General features: G+C 41.7%; 1 protein-coding gene across 1 annotated transcript in view; it reads right to left on the reverse strand.

Moving 5' to 3' along the window:
• Window positions 1–2,025: 2,025 nt before the first annotated feature.
• The window catches only part of CRHR2 (corticotropin releasing hormone receptor 2), a 110,619-nt gene continuing 90,203 nt past the window's right edge, over window positions 2,026–22,441 (reverse strand). The window contains exons 9-12 of the mRNA XM_010561240.1: window positions 21,842–21,927; window positions 18,512–18,647; window positions 16,713–16,754; window positions 2,026–2,471 (exon numbers count right to left, since the gene is read on the reverse strand). Of these exons, the coding sequence (XP_010559542.1) occupies window positions 2,331–2,471; window positions 16,713–16,754; window positions 18,512–18,647; window positions 21,842–21,927 (405 nt within the window). The 3' untranslated portion in view covers window positions 2,026–2,330. The remainder of the gene's footprint in view (window positions 2,472–16,712; window positions 16,755–18,511; window positions 18,648–21,841; window positions 21,928–22,441) is intronic.

Genomic DNA, 22,441 nt, shown 5'->3' on the forward strand with positions numbered 1-22,441 from the left:
GCTTCCATGGCAAAACAAGTAGAGATAGTGTATGTTAGCATGGCAATCACTTCAAAATTAACATAAGCAGTATCCCATTAATACTGTACGTCCACCAGGCTGGCTTGAAGCAGGGCCCAGTGCTGGAGGACTGAAAATCTCTGCTTTGGGCCAATACTAATTGGAAAAAGGATTTTATTTTTTGTGAAAATACACTCCTGGTAGCAATAATCTGCAATTTCTGACAGTATCTGCTGCATTGCAAATCCCTTTTTCTTCCCAGACTGGCCTAGAGACAAAGCAAACACAGTGGTACCCAATCCACGGATTTCTAACCTGTAGATATATCTGTCCCTTCAAATACAAAACGCCAGGAGGCTGTGCATCGCTATTGTGATGCATGCGATGAATAAAAGCACTGACACAGTCCTCTCTCATCAGACACTTTTGTTTCCCAGCCACCATGAAGACGGTCTGGATCACTCTGCAGAACTCAGGGCATTGACAGCAGTGAGTGGCATAGGCAGGCACATTTCCAATCTTATCTGTATCTCTGCCATGCTGGGATCTATCATACTGGTTGGCATGCCACATGGAAGGCTATGTGAAGACTCTTCCCTGTGCTCCTCCTCTTTGGCAGAGATGACAGGTCTAACTAGACAGAATCTCAAATCTCTCTTCTCTCTCCTCCCTCAGTTATCTCACTGAGGCACATGAATCCAAATAAGAGTTAGGAGAGGGAAAAGTTACAACATTTTAATTCGTTAATTTAAATTTGCTGTGCATTGCCAATCAGCTCAAAGTTGAATGTGATCGAGCTGTTAGGACAGGATGCCTCCAAAAGCAGAGGATTAACATGAGTGTCTTCCAAGATATTTTCCAGCCATGTGGAGTCCTGAAAACTAGAAAGAGACCAATTTAAAACTGGAGATTTAAATCCAGCTTGTGCTGGAAAGCCCTCTAAAACATGTGAAGAAAATTCAGAATAAGCATGCTAGAGTGGAAAGAGCAAATTACTCCAGCACTGGTGAGATAAGATATAGGTGATGGAGAATATATTATACAACTTGCTTTTTAATTTCTGCTGTTGCAAAGCCCAATGGGGGGAAGGGGAGTGCAGAGGGACAGAGATCCAGTATAACACCATGAGCTGAGAAGGGAGGAAATTCATCTTGCATTTAAATGCCCTCTTGCTCAGATCTTATCATGAGGTTGTTCTTCTTACTGGCTCATTATCAAACAGGATTTCTTCCCCTGATCTTAGATACGAAAACATTCTCAAGATAGGTGTCCTCTTCCTTTCCAGAGTAAAGAAAATGATGCCCGGTTTTATTGAAACCAACCCAGAATAGTGTTTATTATTGAAAATATACAGAATTTTTTAACATCACATAAAAAGCCCAGTAGATACATCTGCTCTAGTTCAAAATGCTCGATAATCTTTGTGCAGCATGTAGCACTATCCTCATAATGCAAACATCCTCTTCTCATTATTATTTTTACAGTCCTTCCCTTTTATATTTTTTAAACCCAGAAAACATGTTCTGTTGTCCTTCCCCAACGCAATCCTCTTAGCTGAAAAAAACCAAAGACTTTCCAAAGGCTACTTACATTGTGTTGAAAGCGTGGGGCTAAGAGGAATAAGGATATTTTGTAGAGCTATCTAGAGATATTGCTATCCTTTACAAAATTTTGTGTATGAACAGGGCATGGTTCTTGCAAGGCAACGTGCCCTGTGTTAAACAGTCCAGCGATGCCCTGGCCAACTCCCAGCCTATCAAAGGGAGAAATGGGGAAGGTAGATAAATTTGGATTTTTCACACCAACTTTCAGATGCTCTTTTTCTTGCTGTCACGTGTTCTTAAACGACAGTTCTGCAGGGAAGAAATTTTTACAAAGAAACAAGAGATGGGCTATCTATACACCAAACTGTTGAAATCATTGGGAATCAATGTACAGGGTGAGATAGGCAGTATGTTAAAAACAGTCTTTGTTCACCACAATACAGAAGGGAAAAACAAAAAAAAGAAAGGAGAAAAAAATTGATTGTTCCTGCCAGTGTGCTGTTTGACACTTTGTGTTGTGAACTTCCACAAGGTGCAGTCTGTGCTGAATCTCTTTCTTCTTTGAATCTGTTTTGCCACCACCTACTCCAATAGGCTTTTGCCTGGTTGCCTTAAAGCAGCGTCACAAATACGGGAGATGAAAGTCCACAAAAACATGATGGGCACCTCATTGTGAAAGAGAGCAGTGCAGAATAAAGGAAGAAAGTTTGAAGAAAGGGGCTTGGGGAGAGTGAAGAAAGAAGAACCCTGAAGGCCACCAGGTGCTGCGTGTTTGTGCAGGGCATATCACACAGCTGCGGTCTGTTTGATGCTATGGAAGCTGATTCGTGTCGGAGAGGTGGGGATAGACATGGCACGTGCCACACGCACTCGGAGGGAGTGATGGTCTTGCCAGCGGTGCCATCTTTTCCTGGCAGCAGAACGGACCTGGTGAAAAAAAAAGGAAAGAATATGAACACTTAGAATACTCAGGTGTCCTCTGTAAAGGGACTCTAGACAGCACTGAGACAAATCATGATACGTGTCAAGCCACTGGAACATGCAGGACTTGATTCAGCTGCCTAACCATGGGCATCTAGTTCACTTGGTATTCTCTTGGGTACTGCACTCTGGGAAAAGCATGGGTTTCACGTATCTCATGTCTCATATCTGATCTCTTAAATACCCCAGAGCATTTCAAATGGCAATAAATGCCTATGCAACTGAATCAAGCACCTGATGGAGGTCTTAGAGAGACCTATCGCAGGGGCTATAGCTGCTCCTGCTTCCCTTGTACATGAAGAATCACAGATCATCTAACTAAACATTTATGTCTACAACACAGACACACAAGACCCTGTGAGAATCTGGTATAGGCAGTGGAGAGCTACTCTACAGTCAACAGAAGGGCATCCTCAAGCAGGAGCTTACAAATAGGCCAGATGAATCTTGAAATTTAGGAGCATATTTTTTTGCATGGACCATAGAGAGAACCCAGGAACTCTATCTCAGATATGTATATAAGCAAGAGAAAGACAAGTGACAGGAATCCTAGCCTCAAACACAGTGGGAGGGAAGGCTTGAGATACTGCTAACATAGACTGTAGCCAATTGCTGACAAATCACTGGCAGAGAAGTCTCAAAGTCAGAACCTAGAATGAAACATTTAGACCAATTTCTGGATATTCTTGTTGATCTCTGCTTACTGTAGAGACAAGAGCAATTCAGATCCCCTAACCTAGGCAGCTAGGTAAGCCTACAAAATTAGGTGAGATGAATCTGGGCTCAGCTTCTTGGACAGTCAATGAGTAATTGTACTCATGGCACTTGGTAAGGATGTTGACATTTTGCTGCCAACCTGAAATCAAGTCAGCTTGGAAAAAAGAGCATTTTTACATACAACCTCTATATCAATCCAGAGCCTCCTTTGCCAAAACCACATTTGTTTAGAAGGTGGGGTCATAAATAACATAATGTAGATATTACACCTATAGCTCTCTGACCCATAGCTCTCTTCCTGACCAAGAGAGAGCCAGTCAGTATGGTCAAAGGGTATGATTTACCTCCTCCTAAAGCAGATGTCCACAGTAGGCCAGATACTGTGGTCAGATGAAAAATACCTATTTCCTTTTATTAGTTATAAAGTGAGTCTAGACAACTAGCTCTGTTTTAGATGTCTGGATTATAAATTTAGCTAAATTTAGACAATATTGATATCTTACTCTGAATGTTTTTCAATCTGTAATGTACTTATCTTCACTGCATCCCTCAAAAGTAAAGGAGTGCTCTTATCCCCATTTTTACCCTGGCAGGCTAAAGCTTGGGTATTAAGAGCAGTGATGTTGTTGTAGAGTAGACCTCAACATGGATCAGCTACCATGGCAACTGTACAAGTGCTGGGATGAGCTTGCACAGCCTGTATGAAAACCATGCTGACACAGCTTCTCAGCTATCAGCACCTGAGCGAGGTAGGTCAAAGCCATCCTGGGTGTATCTATAATCACCATTGGGACTGCAGGGAAGATGGTGTTGGAACAAACTGTCCGAAGGTGCACAGCCACTGCTTTTCTCCATTCCTTTTAAAGCCTGGGGCTTGTCTTCAGGTACAGCGTGATGTCTACTCAAAACATGAGGAACACACACTCCCCAATACCACTTCAGATGAGCTCCAACATGCTATCTAATGGGTGCTCAAATGAGTTGATGAGCTCTAGTAGCAGAGGTATTTCTCACCCAAACCACAAATTGTCAGTATTAGGTGTCCTAGATGAACAGGAATTATGGCCTGAGGGTTAAAACATACAACAGTTCATAAAGAGGATATGGGAAGGGGGTATCTGCACTCTTTCTCTCAGATGGTTTCAATTCTCCCATTTCTTTGTGGGCCTTCAAGGACTTAGACAGACCCATAGTCTGTAGAATTACTACTTAGAAATTCTGCAGTGCTGTGGTCTGTCACCCGAAAATCCCCTCCCATCACTAGCTTTGTCCATGAAATACACTCCATTTCAGGTTTGTGAGTATCAACCTGGAAAACAGTTTTGCAATTGCCCTCCTTAGTGCCTTGTCAGGGGAATCCTGAACCTGGAAATGTGGGTTTTCTATCAGAGCCCTTCTAGAAGGCACAGATTGGGCAAATTGGACCTGAGGATCTCTTTCTTTAGTTATTTTCTCAGCTATGTGTGATCTGACTTTCAAGACAAGTAGATGCAGATTTTTATAGTACGGTGAGGAGAGTGACAAACTGGGTTTATTTCTTTTGATTCTGAATCAATGATTTTCTTCAATATAAAATAATGTTTTTTACCTTAATGGGGGGTGGGAGGGGACAGGGACAGACCCCATAAAAATAAAGGCTATGAGGGAATAGGACTGCTTGCATGGAGAAGGGAAAGAGTGAACATCCACTGAAAGAAGAATTGAAATTAAAAGACAGCACTGCCAGGAGGAGTATGATCATCATGAATGAATTTGAGATGAGAATGAGAATAATGTGGTTAAACAACAGTGCAGGGGATTTCTGAAAGAGCCTATCATTATGTAGTAGTAGGTACAACATGCCTCGACTAGTTTCAAGATGGGGTTTGGTCAGTTTAAATGAGATAGTTACATGAGATAGCCAGAGTCAGGATGGGCTGACAGTCATATACTACTACAGTAGAAGCCAGCCTGGACTGCTGACTTTCACTGTCTCATCAAACTGATCTCACTGGCTCCTGTTGAAACATGAGAAACAGTGGAAAGATGTGTCATGGTGTTGCACTTTCCTGGATGCCCACTATTTGCAAACCTATCATGGTTCTACCTGGAGTGGCAAAGGGATATATATTTCTGATTCTGGATTTAGGGGAGATATAATATACACCCAAAGGCAAATACATGTGCCAGAGTACATACAAGGGGAGATGCATCTCGTCTGAAAGCTTGATACTGAGTCTTGGCCAATTATTTATGCTTTCAATACACAATGGAGAGAGAGACATGATTCCCCTAAGGAGGTGACTTAGATATGTGGAATGAATAAGTCCTTGTTCCATCTTGCTCCTGAGTACAAAACCAGCTTAACTAAACGTTGGGCACCTAAGGCAAATGGTATAAGCAACATGTCAAGTGTCAGAGGGGTAACCACTGCCATGGGAAATTGTCCCGTGAAGAACATGGGACTTGGTCTGCAGAGGGATGTTGCCTCTCAAATGCTCATTTCTGCCCAGATGACACCAAATGCTGAGATATTGTTAGACAAAGTTTTACCCCCTTTCTGCTGGAGTGAAATTCACCCTTGTTCAGAGAGCCTGTGATCCACTTAAGTCCTTCAAAGAGGTGAATTTCTTCATTTCTGGTGCAAAAGCAGAAAGTAAATCTCTGTGTACAGCACAGTCTTTGCTAAAGACGTTAATAGTAGACTGGCAGTCCTGTGAGTTCTTATATCCCAGGTTCTCCTAGAGCAGCATTTCACTGGGTCATGAAAAGGGGGAGTCACCCGGTGGGCTTTTTGTGTTTCTGAGCAACTTGTGTGAGCAGATACTTACTCAGCCAGTGAAGCCAGATTAGATTTATCATTTGTGCTTCAAACCAATCAAGTCAAAAAGAGTCACCTGGAGATAAAGATGTAAGTCTAAACAAGCAGTTGTCCAAATGGCTTTTATGATATGGTTTGCTTACAAGCTTTGAGAAAGGATAAAAAATAGTAACAAAAATGCTGTCTTCTTGTACAGCTGAAGCCATTCCTAATGGACTGGGCACATGGAATAGACTCTGCACTTATAGGGGTGACTGAAAGCATTTCTTAATGACAGAATAATTCACTGCAATTAGGATGGGACCAAAGCGCAAGCAGAAAAGGTTAAGCTCAAATTTATCTCTTACAATTGAGCTCAGAAACAAAATGCTAGCTTAGCTTTAAGTCAGAAAAGAAAAAAAGAAAACCGTCTGTGACTGCTATAATATGTTAAAAAAGACACCAAAAAAGGTATTACACAGCAGAAGAGTAATAGAAAAAGGTAAAGCAAAATAGCAACTTCAAACCGGGTTTTTAATCTCCATGAGAGCAACTACCTCTATCCATTAAACATTTGTAGACTCAGTACCATGTCCTAGAGTCAGCATTAGCACATCTGTGACCTGAAATTCACAGCACTTGCCTGTAACAGCCCAAAGATGTGTACAGCCTATCATCAGTGGTTAAAGCTTCACAAAGAGCCCCGGGAATACAAATTATCAGCTTCACCTCTATGTAACTTTAGTTGCTTGAGATGACAAAGTTTACCCCTGCTGCTGAGCAGAGAGCTCAGTTCTCCGTGTTGACCCTTGGTCTGTCTTTTTCTTGCAAACAGTTACTCTCTCAGAATTACCCTTTTCAGTTCTTTGTACTTTGCGTACTGTGAATAATCACAGTTTCTGAACATGTGCTCAAACCCGATTTACCAGCATAGTTGTGCCTACAGAGTGTGGGCACTGCTCTCAGCAGGATTGCTTTAGAACAGTCAAGAGAAAGAATTCAGGTGATGGGATGGAGAGAAGTCAGTGGGTGATAGTTTTTCTTTCCTGATTGGATCACCTAACCAAGGAGTTCTCAAACTTTCAGTTCACACCTAAAAATCACTAAACCCCACATCTGATCATAAAAATAGTTAAAAACCTCTCCTCCTCCTCCTCAGAAGAACAACAGAAAGAATGAAAGAGACGGAAAGAAGGATGAAAACATGCAGAAAAGGTTTGCTTTTGATAAAATAGACATCAATTTTGTATTGCTATTACTAATGCTAGACACTGGCTGCTGGCTAATTTCTTGTAGCCATCAATTAGAAATGGACTGAAGAAAGAGCCTTTAGCGACATTAAAAACCAGGTTTTGGAAGAAATGTCATGTCTTATTAGCAGAGAGGAAGAAAGCTTGATCCATTTACACAGTGCTTAGAACAAAGGGGCCCATTCATGTGGGGCTTCTTGATGTAATACTGAACTATAATAGTAGTAATGTAGGTAAAAAGGACAGGTCTGATAAGATGAGTAGGATTAAATGACCTGTCATGGTAATGGAAGCTGGAAGTAAGACTATTGGGATGCTGCCATACTCTGTCCCCAGAGAACATCTCTCACGTGAATGTGTTAACAAGTGAGGAGCAGAGGGACAACACGTATAGAATACCTATCTCCGACTATAGAATAATCATGGTGTTCAGTAGTCTGTGACTACATAACCCTAATTAAGTTCTTGCTTTGCTCATATGCAACTTTCTACTCCCCGAAAACCTCATCCAAAGGCAAATGAAATAAATGAAAAAGGTTTATATAGATCTCAATGGCCTTTGAAACAGACTGATTTTTGCTCTATGAAAATAGGTTTCAGTGATGAATTCATCAAGTTCCACCTACACTTTAAGCACCTTTGTGCCATGTTTCAGATCTTTGTGCTGCAGTTGGAGGTAACTGGAGAATAACTTTGGACTCTAAACATCTTTGGTTATGAATGGCAGTACAAATTGTGGAAAAGTTCATGAAGACTTACTCAATCTTATTGTAAGCTACAGAGGAGCAAGAGGGACTTTCAAGCAATGTCCAGATTAGCAAAAGGGAACTGGCTATGCAGACTTTAAATTTCAAGACACTGGTCTCGCTGTGTCTCACTCTGCAGTGTAGTCCACCTTCATGTAGTTTCTGAAGCCCTGGCCTCTCTCTCTATCCAGTAGAGACATAGGAAAGGCCATAAGGTATTGGCAACAGTTCATCAAAAAGAGACAACTAAAATAGGACAGTTGAAATCTACCCTCATTTGGGTGAATCATTGCCTATAAATGAAGTTGAGGGTGATAAGCTCAACTGCATATGTGTATGTATTAGATGTCTAATATTAGGGGCAAAAATCCTGTCCCTTCCATAATAGAACTTAAACTAATGTAAGGTGATGCTTTACATCATACCTTGAAAGTTTTCAAAGGATTAGGGTGTCCCTCAAGGGCAGAGGGACAGTAAATGCTGGATTTAATAGTAAATGCTGTGAAGAAGCCTATGGGTCAAGCCTCTCCAGATCCTTGGAAGGATTAAGTGCAGTCGTGAGTGGAAGCAAAGAAACAGAATGGCCTAAGCACAGCGACCACTGGACTGACAGACCTGGGGATCTGCAGACGAGGAATGCTAACACTCTCAGAGAGATAGGAGTGAGTCTTTGTCTGTTTTTTGTTAATAAAGTACATCACTGAGCAACTATATGTATGTCCTAGAGCCGGCTCTTGCCCTACTAGTATGGCTTTACAAGACTCCCAGTAGAGCCAACCTCTCAGGCCAAAGATGGTCACGTTGCCATTAGATAAAAAAATCGAATCAAACATTTCTATAAAGATGCCGTATCAGTGTTTACTCCTCCTAAGGTAGGGAAGGGATGTAGTCAAAAAAATCTGCAAGGCTCAAAGGAAACAAAAATGAAGCTCAGGTGGAACTTTTTTTTTCACCAATAGCCTACATCACACCACTATTTTATGGAACATTGTTGAGTTTCTTTTTCTCCCTAAAAAAATTAGCCTGCTTAACTGGTCTGCAATTAATTTTTTTGCTGGAGTCTTTGGCAGCAATTACATACGACCTGGTAACAGGTGGATAGTTCTGCAGCACCTGCCAGGCTGGGATGTTGAAGTTTTGTTTCTAAGATCACAACAGTGCAATTTTTTTATCATATATAACTGTTTGAGAAGCTAGAACAGTTCTGACTAGTTATAAAGATTCAGCACACATTTTGGGGTGGAAGCAAATGCTGCTCCTTTCTTCTGGGCCACAAAGGACCAGAACTAACCACTAGAGAGGAAGGCCATGAATGCAATCAGCCCACCTCAAGCCTCTGTGATTTTGTTGTGGAGCGCTTTGGAGTCACGCTCACAACAGCAGAGGTGTAGTGAAAAGGAAGGTGGGGTGGCGAAGGACCCTCAGACCAGTTGCTACCTTTCACCGTGCCTGGATTTCTCATTCTTCTCTCTCTGGCAGGACCTCAGTCTGAAGCGACCTACTGGAGTCACAGCAACGAAGGTGACTTTCTACCAGAACACGTCTGGGTGTGGGAGATGGGTACTGAGAGAAGACTGTGGTCCTGTAATGAACTGCTGCCTGGTGGTCCCAAAGGGAAGGTTTGATCCCTTCAGTTGACTCTGTACTGACCAGGCATCCTCAGGGGCATTTAGGAGTAGTACTCATACTAGCACTTTTGGGCACCTTTGCTCAGAAAGCAATCATTGTGGGAGATGGAATTAAACTTTAGCCCTCTAGTCCACCCCCATATTCATATTTATTCAGTGGTTTGAAGGAACGCTTAATGCATGTCCTTTGGGTTCAGAATGATTAATGTGACGTCTGCTTAGATTGATGGGCAGGTGGATGACTAACCATTTAGGTGGTGATTCATAGCTGGCAATTACAATGAATAGCCTTGCAAGATGATCAGATCAAAGTAAGCCACTTTGAGCTTAACAGATTTTGAGAGACAGATGGTGCCTGGGTAAAGGGTCAACACAAAAAAAACCCCAACATATTTATCCTTGCCTTGCACCTTGTTGTGAGAATAATTTACAGTGCTGTCTAATGAAGTAACCTGTTCTATTCCTCTCTGGTTATGGTTTCTCTCCAAGTCAGCTAATTGCTTTCTATTTTAAATGTTAATTCATAGCTGATTATCACTATTGACCAGATAATATTAGAATCTGAGGCCTGCTTGAGCTAAGAATTCATGCTTTGCAGGATGATTTCAGACACAGGCCTTGCTACTTATGCATCCCTCCAGGACACGGTTAGAAATGAAGGACAGCCACCTTATTATGGACATAGGATTCATGAATTATGGAATAATTAAGGTTGGAAGGGACGTCAGAAGGCCTCTGGTCCAATGCCATGATCAAAGCAAGTCCAGCATAGAAATTTTATCCAGTTTTGAAATTATGTCAGGGCCTCATCCAGTCATTTTGAGTACGTCCAAGGATGGAGATCTCAAACCACTTCTGGGCCTCTCTTCCAGTGCCTAAACATCCTCACTATGATTTTTTTTCACCATGTTTAATCAGGATTTCCCTTGTTCCCTTCATTCAGTTTGATAGTGGAGACTGCTCTTCTCTGTCTAGCCCTTCACCAAGCACTATCGCTTTATAAATTTGGGTCATTCTCACACACAGTCACCTTCATTCAGAAGCACCTTGTTATGGTGCAGTGGTGTTATGATCTCCCGTTATGGTTGCTACGGTTTCCTAGGATCACAGAACTCTCTGAGGCATCACCACTGGTGGTTATAGGAAATGACATGAAGCACCTAATTACAAGGATAGGTGTTCCCTGGAGGCAGGGATCCTTCCTCCATTATCCTCTTGTTTCCATCATGTCTTTGTTGAGGTAGCAGGAGAAAAGCCAGCCCTATCCGTGAAGTTCTTGTTCCTCTGGAGGTTTACCAGTGGCTGGCCAGAAGTATTTTATTTCCTTTTCTGGGAGATGCTGCAGCATCTGAGATCTGACCTCCTCCCCTCCAGACTCCAGCAAACAGCAGCCATAAGACCAAAGCTAACACAGCCATACTGGAAGATATATTTGGAATATGAAACACTATAAATGCACTTTTCCCCTCTCTCTGAAATACTTTTATTTTCTCTCAGGAGAAAGCCATCATTAGCAATGAGATCTGGCTGAGAAGGTAGATACCACACTAGAAAGGGAAGTGGAGGGAAGATTCATCTTCCTTTAAAGATGCTTTATCTGGAATCAGTCAAAGAGAGAACAGAAATGCTGGGAGTGCTGTACCCATTTGCCTGTGAGCAGAAGGTGCATACTAAAGAACTGAAAGAAGACCCTAGAGAAAAAAGTATGAAGAACCCCCAAGTGAGCTGTGAGCCTAGAGATCAACAAAAAGCAATTATAGTTCTAGTGAGTGTCACTATTGCCTTCCGTTGTCTTTCCTTGAGGCTCTCCTATGGAAAGCCAAAGGTGACAACTGTCTTCACTGGCCTAGTAACAGTGAGCCTCTTTTGGTACTGAAACTATAATGAATGTTTTTCCTGGGTTTCATATCATGCAAACAATTATAAGGCTACTCTACATATGCCTAAAGGCTATAACCTTCACTGCGCCTTTTTTCAGTTTCAGGTCTGGCTGCGACCTGGATAGGATAGTGATGTTTTTATCCAACATTCAGTTCTCAAGATCATTGAGAATCAGAGGTACCATTGAAAAATCAGAGGTACCATGTGAGATGAATCCCACACCAGATGATACCCTTTCAAAGGACAGGCTTTAATTAAACACATGCTATCAAGCTCAGTTACTGGATTGAATTAATCGGCTTGTACTACAGTGGCTGAAGAGATGATTTAGTGGTTTCTATGGATCTATATTCTCATGCAAACTTACATAAGGATGAGATAACATGAAAGCATATCCCTGATTAAACATTATTATCTTGTTATAAACAAACTGATCCAGGTAGAATAATTTCATCACCTAAAGAAACCTAAACATTTTTTAGTGAACTGCAATAAAAGATGGAGTTTCCTGGATATGAAAATAAAACCAGGAGCTTTGTGGAAATGCTTTCTCTTCAGCACAGTTTCAAGCAATTGTAACTATCCTTGTTCCAAAAAACTCCATCTTAAACTTTTTTTTTTTAATCCACTGTTATGTGAAATTAAATTCAGACTTGTGATCTGTGAGTTGATAGAAAAAATTCTGGGGAGCATCTTGATTTTTGCAGTCATTGAAAAAGAAGTTCACAACTTACTTTCATTCTTTTTAAGTGGCATTTAACGTAAATGCATACATATTTTTCATTATGCCATTTTTCGTAACAAATTGTCAGAACCCTCTCATCCTCAATTTTCTTGCAAGACCAGAGATGCTCTTTACCGCTCAGTTTAAATGAAATTTGCATATTTTTGCCCCCTAGTGCTAGTCTCTGTGTCCAAAAAATACAACTCTTTTTCCATAAAGTCTCTAGACAAATTAATATGAGCCAAGTGCCAACGGCCTCTCATGCCCATCCATGGCACACACAGTTTGTTCAAAACAGCTTCAAAACCTTTCAGAAGCAATAAAACGTAAAAAACGGTCAACTTGGCATCTAAACTGCTTCTTCTCCTTAGGTTCGCTGGAATAACTTGTGTATAATGTGTTGGCTTGGAAAGACATTCATATTCAAAATCTGAAGGATCGTACCTCCAGTAGAGGGGCCCGAATGATAAACACTCTCTCAAGACCTGGCCCATAGGCTTAATTCTCACTGCAGCCAACAAAGCTAGTCCAAGATCTGTGTGAAACATTGTGTTGTGGAAATGAGGAAAAGGGAGATGTTTGTATTCCCAGGTCAAATGCCCGCTCCAAAGCATAAGGAAATAAACTCATCCCATTTGAAATTCTTTGCAAGGACTGCAATTTAATAGCTTCACTTTTTCCTTTCAGTGATCCCACTGCTGAACTGTCAGACCAAATCACTGCAAAATCAGGACCAAGACCTTTTATGGTGATATCTTGTATTACCAAGGTGCCATCTTCAGTTTGAGTGCTGGAGGCACTGCCTTCTCCACTAGAATATCAGATCTATTCAAGCAACACAGCTGTGTAACTCCTGTGATTTGGGGCAAAATAACTCATAGGAAGAGAAACACTCTAAGTCATAAGGACATGTTTGTTTAAATCAAGGGAGGCTACAAGATGTTACAGAGAAAAAACTCTTTTCTGTTTCATTTGCCAAACTTCAGAGATAGAACACTGACAAAAAGATAGAAACTTTGATAACTTTCAACTGCAATCCATGTTGCTTGAGCTCTACTACAGACAGTTATTGGGAGTCTGCAAGTACGTAGTGGCATCTGTATCAAATATGAAGTGGTGGAGGTACAGCTGAGATCAGACCATTACTAAAGCTTTAAATTAACAGATTTTCGAGCCTTTTTGTTTGTGTCATCATTCAGAGCAGGCCTGGCACTGTGTGGGATGAATAACCTGTTAAAGACTATTACATGCAATTAAAGAACCCAACTCCGTCATAACCGGAAAACCTTAAGTATTTAAAACCTTCTGAGATAACAAGTCATCAGCCCATCTATCACAGAGACAGGAATATTGGACTCACTGAAGAGATAATAATTCCACAAGGCTTCAGTGATACTTATAAAGATTTCAGGCTACTGAAAGGCTACTACTTACAGGCTATTTTCCTCTTTTAGAGCAAAATCTGCTGTGGATCTCACCAAGAGTGCTGGTACCTCATGTGGATTGAGTGGCATTATCTTCCTCACCACTTCTATCAGGGATGCCTCTCTGAGAGCAACTGATGTCAAGAGAATGCAAATGGTATTTTGGTACTTCTGTACTTCTGATGTGATGCTGTTTACATGCACTAAAGAAATAAATACAGGCTGTTTCACAGCAGATAATTGAGGAAAACAATGTACTGCAAATCCAACTGAGCAGTAAATCAGTATGGCTTTCACTGCTTAGACATGGAAGTTTACAATAAGAAAACACACTTTTGCTATGCTAACAACTGAGGCCTTCATATACGCCTCAGTTGGCAACGTAGCCTGTACAGACCTCTCACTTCACAAGGAGGCAAAACACAGTGTTATTGCAAGCTTCTGCAATGTGCTGTGATGTAGCCTTCAGGATGTGATCTGGGAAACATAAGCTCTTTTTAGAATGCGTTATGTATGTGGAGATCTACGGAGGATAGGCACTATCACAAGGGAGAGCTTTTATAATAGTATACTGTAAGATGCAATTGTTTTTTCTGGACAATATGATTACAGACCCAGAAAGCTCTGAAAATTCACTGAATTTGCTACTTGTTTCTAAGCTGTGCAAAGCTGAAGCTAGAGCAGAGCAGGAAATGTCACCCTTTAAAACCTCTATGATACTTCAAAAACATTCCCACAGTACTTTGAGTCCAAAGTTCTTTCACAGTTTTGAAATAGAAAATACTGCAATATTTGGGGGGTTTAGACTTATGTTATACCTCAAAGAAGTAATTAGGGAGTTGCCATGGTTTAGCTAGTCAAGTGGAAGTTGTACGTTAGATGTAAACATGGCTACATGGAAGATTTTGCTCACAAATTCAGCTATTTGTAGGTGTCAACATGTGAGCAGAGTATCTAGGCATACATAATCGTCAGTGGAGAGCTAGTCCATACTGTCAGTGAAGACTAGAGTTGTTCAGGAGAGCAAATAGAGGTGTCTGAGAGAAGAAAATGATTGTATGGACTGGCTCGAATTAGTGACAGAGAGCCATTTGAGAAGCCCCATTGTAGCCCACTTGGCTTCCCACTTCCTAGTAGAAGGTGTGAATCTTCTACAGATCCTGTATCATATCTGGTAGACCCACATGGATGCCTCAGATACTCTATAGCCTCTCAAGTGACAGTAGAAATCTTTGTTTAGGGAAATGAATCAAGATCACCTACATCACCAAGTTGGGTATCTTAACCTTGAACTGACTCCCCCAGAAATGCCCATTCCAACTGTAATAGTAGTGTGATACAGTTGGGAAAATCAGTTATGGAAATCATTCCAGATCTGCCAATAGACTGTCATCAAGGCATAGAAGTACACGAGGTGAATCATCCTGCCTTTCAACAAGCTTGATTATGTCTGAGCTCATTTAAGTTACAGGAGACGGGAAGTTGGCTCATGACCTTGGAGAGAGAACTTCAGACTGCTCTAGTGAAGAGGATATTTCTCCCACACTACCAGACAGCTGAAAGAATCCCAGAACAGCCAAAAGAGTGAAATCCTGGTATGAACAGCCAACTGGTCCTCGCCCAAGTACACAAAATAGAAGTGCACTAGGGTAGTACAAAGTCCTGACTGACTATGAAATCATGTGGCCTGGGTTCCAGCCCCTGATGTTCACTGTGGCACCAGTGAAAAAAAAAGAAGAAAAAAAAGACAGGAAAAAAGCCTGCTGTCTACATGGAAGATTTGCCTTCTGCATTAACAGTGTAAACATGATGAATATGACAAGTAGTACTGAAGGGACATGCCAGACTTCTGGTGCCTTTAACCTCATCAGATTGTGCAGCACAGCGGCTCACAAAAACAAAGTATCGTCATGAGCAACTCAGATATATGGCAAGGTTTTGAGGTAACTGTATTCCCACAGTTAAGGTGCTTGTATTTCTGGGGAAGATTTCACCTCCCTATTTATTGAGGCAAATGGAGTTGTCAGAATCTATTGAAGGAAAGTTGGAAAGAGAACTGAGAACACTCTGCTGCCAGTATATAAAAGTGGCATGTGCCTAACCTGAGAAAGCAGTGTTGCTTCTTGTTAACATCACCTCAGAATTAGTGGGGAAGAGGGGAAATGAAGAAAAGAAAAAAAAAACAAAACCAAAACCTGGTGCTTCACTGGCTGAAGGATATAAAATATTGCAGAGCAGCTGGGTGAGAAGACATGCCCATTCTTTCTAGTAGCCCACAATGAAATTAAGAAGCAGCACAAACAAAATATATACCAATACAGCAGGAATAATTAAGACATGGAATTAATTTCTGCAGAGACACAAATTCTGACTGGACAAAGATGACACACTTAAATGCAGGTAAATGAGACAGTGGCAGTGTAAGCAGGGGAAAAGATATAAATCTCTCACACTTTGGGGTGTAAGTCAAACACTGAGGGATATTAGTGAAACATTTCTTGCTTGATTAGCAGTACCTAAAATTAATTCTGTGGAACACCACCAATCCTGCCCCCAACCTTCTTTTCTAAATACAACAGGCATTGATCACTCAGAGATAGATATCCACACAGGAAAACTAACTCACTCAACTCAGCATGGCAATCCCATTATAAAAATGGGTCACCTGCAGCATATCCTTAACAAGAGGCCAGCTCAGAAGTAATGCTCATGTATGCCCAGAAATTGTATTTGTAATTAATGAGAAACTTCAAAGAAGTCTTAAAATGAAGAACAAAAATTTTATAATCTGAGAAGGCTTCTTTTCCTCTGCCCTGACCTCCCAGGTAATAACCTGAATTTGATAAATCTTTGTGAACAAAGGACACCTACAAAGAGGACTGGGAAATTCAAATGCTCATTAACAGAAACTTCTGCAAGAGCAACAGATTGATGGGACTGTGACACCATGTGAAAACATCTCATCTCTATAATCAGGCATTCAAGTAAGTTCTACCTCCCGAGAACTAATTACACTGACAGCAGGCGACACTACTTACCTCACCATTCAAGAAGCAGTAGAATACTGACACAAAGAAACCCTGGAAAGAACAGAAAGCAGTCAAATATTAGGTAAGTATTTTAACACACAGAATCAGGGACTGAGCTTTATCCTGGGATCATCCTGAGCAAAACCATCATCTTGTTGAGATCATCCACTTCTAGACAGATGAAATCTTTACCCTACAACTTCATGAGAAAATACGAAGTGTCTTGCAGCTCACAGGTGAGACATGAGAGCTAGAATCTAGACAACTCTTCCACTGATAGAGGGGACTGCCACTTCAGCTGTGCTAAAGTGTAACTGCAGCTTCCAGCTGCCTCCCCAAAATGGCACAGAACCCTCAGAGGTGCGATGTGATGCCTGCCAGCTCTATGTGGATGTCTCAGACACTTACAGGGGGGTGTCAAATGGCCTTAGATGGTCTGGTGTGGGCAAGTGTATCATCAGGTTGCTTACATTCATCTGAGCTGAATTGCTCTGTGGAATCTATTGACAGCAGTGACTAGACCCCTGTAATGACTGCAAAGATCGTAATGACTATAATGGAAGCTCAGATGACAGGAGGATGACACTTTCATCTCTAAACCTGTGAGTGGAATGCTACCCATTTTGCTTTCAGCAATGGACTGTAATTATTGTCACCATAAAGGAGAGTCACTGTGCTTTCTTTCTTACATATCTCTTCGTAACGCTAACAATAAAATAAGCAGTGTAGAATTTTTTGAGATATTGAGCATCAGCAAATAAAAAATACAATTAATTTTAGGGAATGAAAAATGTGGATTGGTTCACCGGTAAAGGCTAAAGTTCTTTCGTTCATAGATTAACAGGGACATTTTTCATTTTGGATGTTCAGTTGCAATTTCTGGCGGGATGCTCTGTGTTTCAAAGCTAAACATGCATTTGGTAAAACCGGTAATCCAAAGCTCAAAACTTTTGCAATCCATAACCCTAGCTTTGGCTTGACAGTGTGTGTGCTGTATATTCGTATTGATACCCTGGGTATCACAGTGCTTGTTCCTGCAGATATCAGAGGTAAAACATTAATGTCAAACATAGTTCCACCCTACTTCAAGAAGATCTTTAAGCAGAGGTAAAGCTGTAGGACACACCTAAGCAGAAATGTGTGGCTAAACACCATTCCAGGTCTTCAGTCACTTTTGGTTTTGTGCCAAATCACGAAAGCTGGGGCAATTACTCCTGTTCCACTGCCTTTTACATCCTGGCAGAACTTCTGTTAAATTCAGGGGAGGGAGGAGATAGGGTATGAGTTCTCAGTTGGTACAGTGTGATGGCTGAGTGCATGCACCATTGCAGGACAGCTGGAGCGAGAGGCTGGGCAATATAGCTAATATCTTAATCAAATGAGCCCAACAGGTAGGAGTTGTTTCCCTTTGTTTTAGCAACATCTAGTCTAAGTCTCAGCTCTCTGTGTGCTCTGTGAAGAGAGAGGTGCCTTGGGAGGGTGATTCATCATCCTCTCTCAGGCAGTTTAGGATAGAATGAAACGTCTCTCTCTCCATTGACTTTAGATGGAGCCCAGGTGAGGAGCTGTAGCTATAGACCAAACATAGTGCTGATGTTAAGGGAGATGAATCCCTCCAGTACACACCTGAGAGGAGATCGCCACTCCATATGACATGCTTATATATCTATTACAGAAGCATGAACAAAGCTGAGCTATTTTCAACTAACATTTCTCTCGTGGACTTCATTGCCGTAAGTTTCATGGCTGAAAAGCACTGAGAATCCTTTCAGCAGCAGCTGATGCCATCTGTAAACTTGCTCTCTTACCTGAAAGGACTGCAGAAAGGAATTGAAATAGATGAAGACAATCTGGGAGATGTCGTCTTCACCAGGGTTGACAAAGAAAAGCATGTAGGTGATGCCTAGCAGAGGCAGAAGAACTAACGTTGCCTTGACTGCCTTCCTGTGGGCAGGAAACAAAAACCACAAGTGAACACAAGAAAGAACAACGGTGTTATGTGAACCACAGTAGATTGACCCAATCCAAACAAATCACTCCTTTAGTGGAGAGAGAGGATGAGTCTCAGAGCAATTCAGAGGGAGGTGAAGTACCTACATCAGCTAGAGAGGGAACTTAGGTGCCTCCTTAAGGCAGTTCAGCACCTGCACATGTCAAACAGGGTGAGAAGAAAACAAAGGACAGCCTAAGACACGTTTGCTCAGGGCTGTCAGTATGTACAGTCACTGAAGGAAAAGCATTTTAAGAGAGAAATTTATATGTCAACTTCTGTCCAGTGCCTAACACGAGTGAATGGAGTTAGGGAACACAAGTACTCCCTGTGGCTACCTCCACCTCTTGAGGCATGCTGCTAGAGCAGTGATAGCAGTGGAAGCCTGTATTTGCACAATGGCCAAATAATTTGAGCTTTTTCCTGGGAGGCCATCCAAGTTTTAGACCCTTCTCAGCCTGCCTGCACAGGAACAGTCCCAAGGTTTGTGACCAGCTTATTGTGTAACCCCAGATGGAGGCTCCTAGCGTCCTCAGGCAGTGAAGAACACAAGTTTCTTAGGGCTTGGGAGAGGATTTTTAAGAGGGACCCCAAGGGATCCCATGTCTGAAAGGCTGGATAGAGTTTAGCAGAGGAGCATGGAAAGAGTGACAGCCTCCACTTTGGGTTGTGAAGCCACAGGTGAGTTTGCTAGTTAACACTTTCTAACCAGTGCCTGATCACTTGGAGAAACATGTTCTGCGAAAGCATTTGCCTTTGAATCCTGCTGTTTGTTCCCACACCCTGAAGTCCAGGAGACAAATGGAAACCTTTTTATATCCCTCCCTTTCTCACTTGTCTTCCTCCAGACAGTTTCTGTCCTATCAACGAGGCTTGTATTAGGCTGAAGCCTTGAGATTCTCTGCAGCCCCAGTGAGTGATTTCTTACACCTCAGGGTAATGTGGTAAGTACACAGTTTAGCTGCTGACCAGGGCAGGAATGCTGTGCCCGTGAGACCTGATCTACTCCTATCTTTTGATTCTCTCTGGAGTATAAATGCTCGCTGTCTTTCTGCAACACCTGCACACCAAACACAGTTGTTTAGGGCTGTCTTATAATAATACACAAGCACAATGCACACAAGCACACAATGAAGCATAAGTAATTATTAAAAGAATTATTAGGGGCTAATCTTTATTACTGGTCCTATAATAGCGTCCTGGGATGTCAGCTGCAGAACAGCACTTGTGCTAGATACTTTACAAACACAGAAGACTGCAATTTTGCTAAGTCTGTATAATGCTGTAACAGGTAGATTAAAGAGAGGCAGGTAGGCAGGTGGGGGAGCAGAAAGACATTGCCAGTGTCAGGATAGCACAACAGTCTTAACAAAGTAGCTGCCATATCGTTTAATACTTGCTTAACAAATGTTTGCACCACGCAGCTTTAGAGTAGCAAGGCTTGCTTCAGCTTTCCTGGCATTATTAGAGTTGCTATTTAGGCTGTGAAAAAGAAGATTCCCTCACAGAGCTTGTAGCAAGGATAAGATCACTGTCATCTCTTCAAGGATGAAGGCAGTTACTTTAGATTGCCTCAGAATATAATATCTCTAATGCTCCCTGCAAACTGCGGCAGGGAGAAAAATATACTGAGATTTGAATCAGTGTTTTTTCATTGTAGTTTTAGTTTTATGGCATGAAGTTTGAGCATGAAAAAGGGGTATTCATTTCTCAGGAAATGTGCAGAGAAGAGTCTGAACAAGAAGGTCAGACCACTGCATTAACTTCATATTTGTCCCCAAACCCGAGACTGGAGTAAAAGGAAGGAATCAGGCAAAATAACAAAACCCCATTACTGCAGCAAAACTGCTTCCAAAGTCAAGAGCAGGCTCATTTGAGGACATCAAGATTCAAGCCTCGGCTTGATATACTGAGATTTTATCTACAAATGATTTAGAGGATTGTGACTGAACCTTACTCCACAAAACCTGTGCTATTTCCCAGTGTAAGGACCTGTCTGTCCATAAATGCTCCAAACATCCTGCAAGATACTGCAAATTATGAGAGGAAGGGCATGCAGCATCTCCTGATCTCTAAGAATTTGCTTTTAGACTGTTTAGGCTGATCTAAGCCCATATTGCTGCCAGAAGGGGCCAGGCCACCTTCCTTCTGCTGCCCTGGGCTAAACATTCCTGTCTTCTCCTTTCTGCCACACTAGTGCCTGTGAGGTTGCAGAGTCAGCCAGGTCGGGGAACTGATATACCTGAGAAGCCACCCCATATAAAGGTAATGATTAGTTGAGGATCAGGTCCATGATGCAACCCCCTGAGTGGTTACACTAATGCTGGTACCAGCTGAAGGGAAGGGCCACAATTGCCCTTCATTCCCATACATTTCGCTTTAAAAAGAACATTAAACCCTACTGTAAATACCTTTGTGCACCCAGTAATCATCAGTAATGATACTGCTATTGATTACAGAGATGATATAAGAGTTCTGGCCCAAGCTCTGCTCTTCTTTTACTTCTGGCTCTGCTAGGCTATTACTATGAACAGGGATCTTAATATGCATATGCACATGATTTATTGGGAAGTATTGATATTATAGTGTTCTGCACTGACTAAGCTAGGGACTGGGACAGAGGAACAATCTAGTAGGGAATGAGCAGTTTTTCACTGATTCTCCAGATTAGCTGAATGAATGGTCTAGTCATCAGTGAAAGGAGTTATGATATATTTACATAGAATAATACATATGCTTGTGTACGTACAGAAATTGATAAGGTTCCTATCCTCACTTGAAATTGAATCCTTCAGATTTCATTGGAAGGGAGAAATTTCATGTGTGTGTTGGGGCATGTGCAAGCCTGAAGGAGGTAAAGAAAGAGGTTGGTGGCTGCAGCAGTGCATGTGTCTCTGTGCCTGTAAACCTAGGCTGTTTGCATTGTTCGGACATTGAAATGGGGTGGACAGAAAAAATGCAGGCACGCTTTTACGGATAGCCTGCAAAAATATATACTGTGTACCTAACTGTATGAGCGCAAGGGGCAAGAAAGACACCCTCTGAGATCAACAGTGGCATCTGGAAAGACAAAGGTGGGACAAGGACAGGGCAGGCAAGGCGGTTCTTTATTAACACCAGAAATAGCAAGAAGCATCAGCTGACTTACCTGTACTGTATTGTTTCTGAAGTGGTTGAAGCTCTCAGCTTTGTCATTAAAATCCTAACTATGTTAAATAGAAATACAAAATTTATCTGGAAAAGAAGGAAGAGAGAGGGAAAAATAAGACCAGTGAGTCAAATAATGGCTTAAAGGATGTGATACGCCTTAAAAGGCACATTTTGCAGTTCCAGTCTGATTGAAAACAGCCTCTTGGTTTTAGCATTGATTGCAACAGACTCAGAAGTTTACTAGAAATATCAGAGTATGCAGCAAATATCCAACAGCTATTAATGTTTTCGAAACTGCAATGAAAATGGAGTACAAAAATAATGGTCCCAGCAAGGACCTTATTTATACTCCCTTTTACTCCTTTCCTCGGTGTCACAAGGAACTAAGGGTGGGATTTGTTCGTCTATTTGCATCTGTCTGTGGCTGAGCTCATCCAAGGCTCCCTGCACAGAGTATTTGGCAGCACTGTGCTGCGTTGATATGGCAGGCGTTTGAAACCATTCTCCCATTCCACAGCAGGCTGTAACGATGAGGTAGGGCCCTCCAGACCCAAAGTACAAGGCTGCATTGCAGAGATCTGAATGTGAGCTAGTCACA

The sequence above is a fragment of the Haliaeetus leucocephalus genome, unplaced genomic scaffold (assembly GCF_000737465.1).
Source record: "Haliaeetus leucocephalus isolate CR32 unplaced genomic scaffold, Haliaeetus_leucocephalus-4.0 Scaffold0, whole genome shotgun sequence".
In the NCBI taxonomy this organism is placed as follows: Eukaryota; Metazoa; Chordata; class Aves; order Accipitriformes; family Accipitridae; genus Haliaeetus; species Haliaeetus leucocephalus.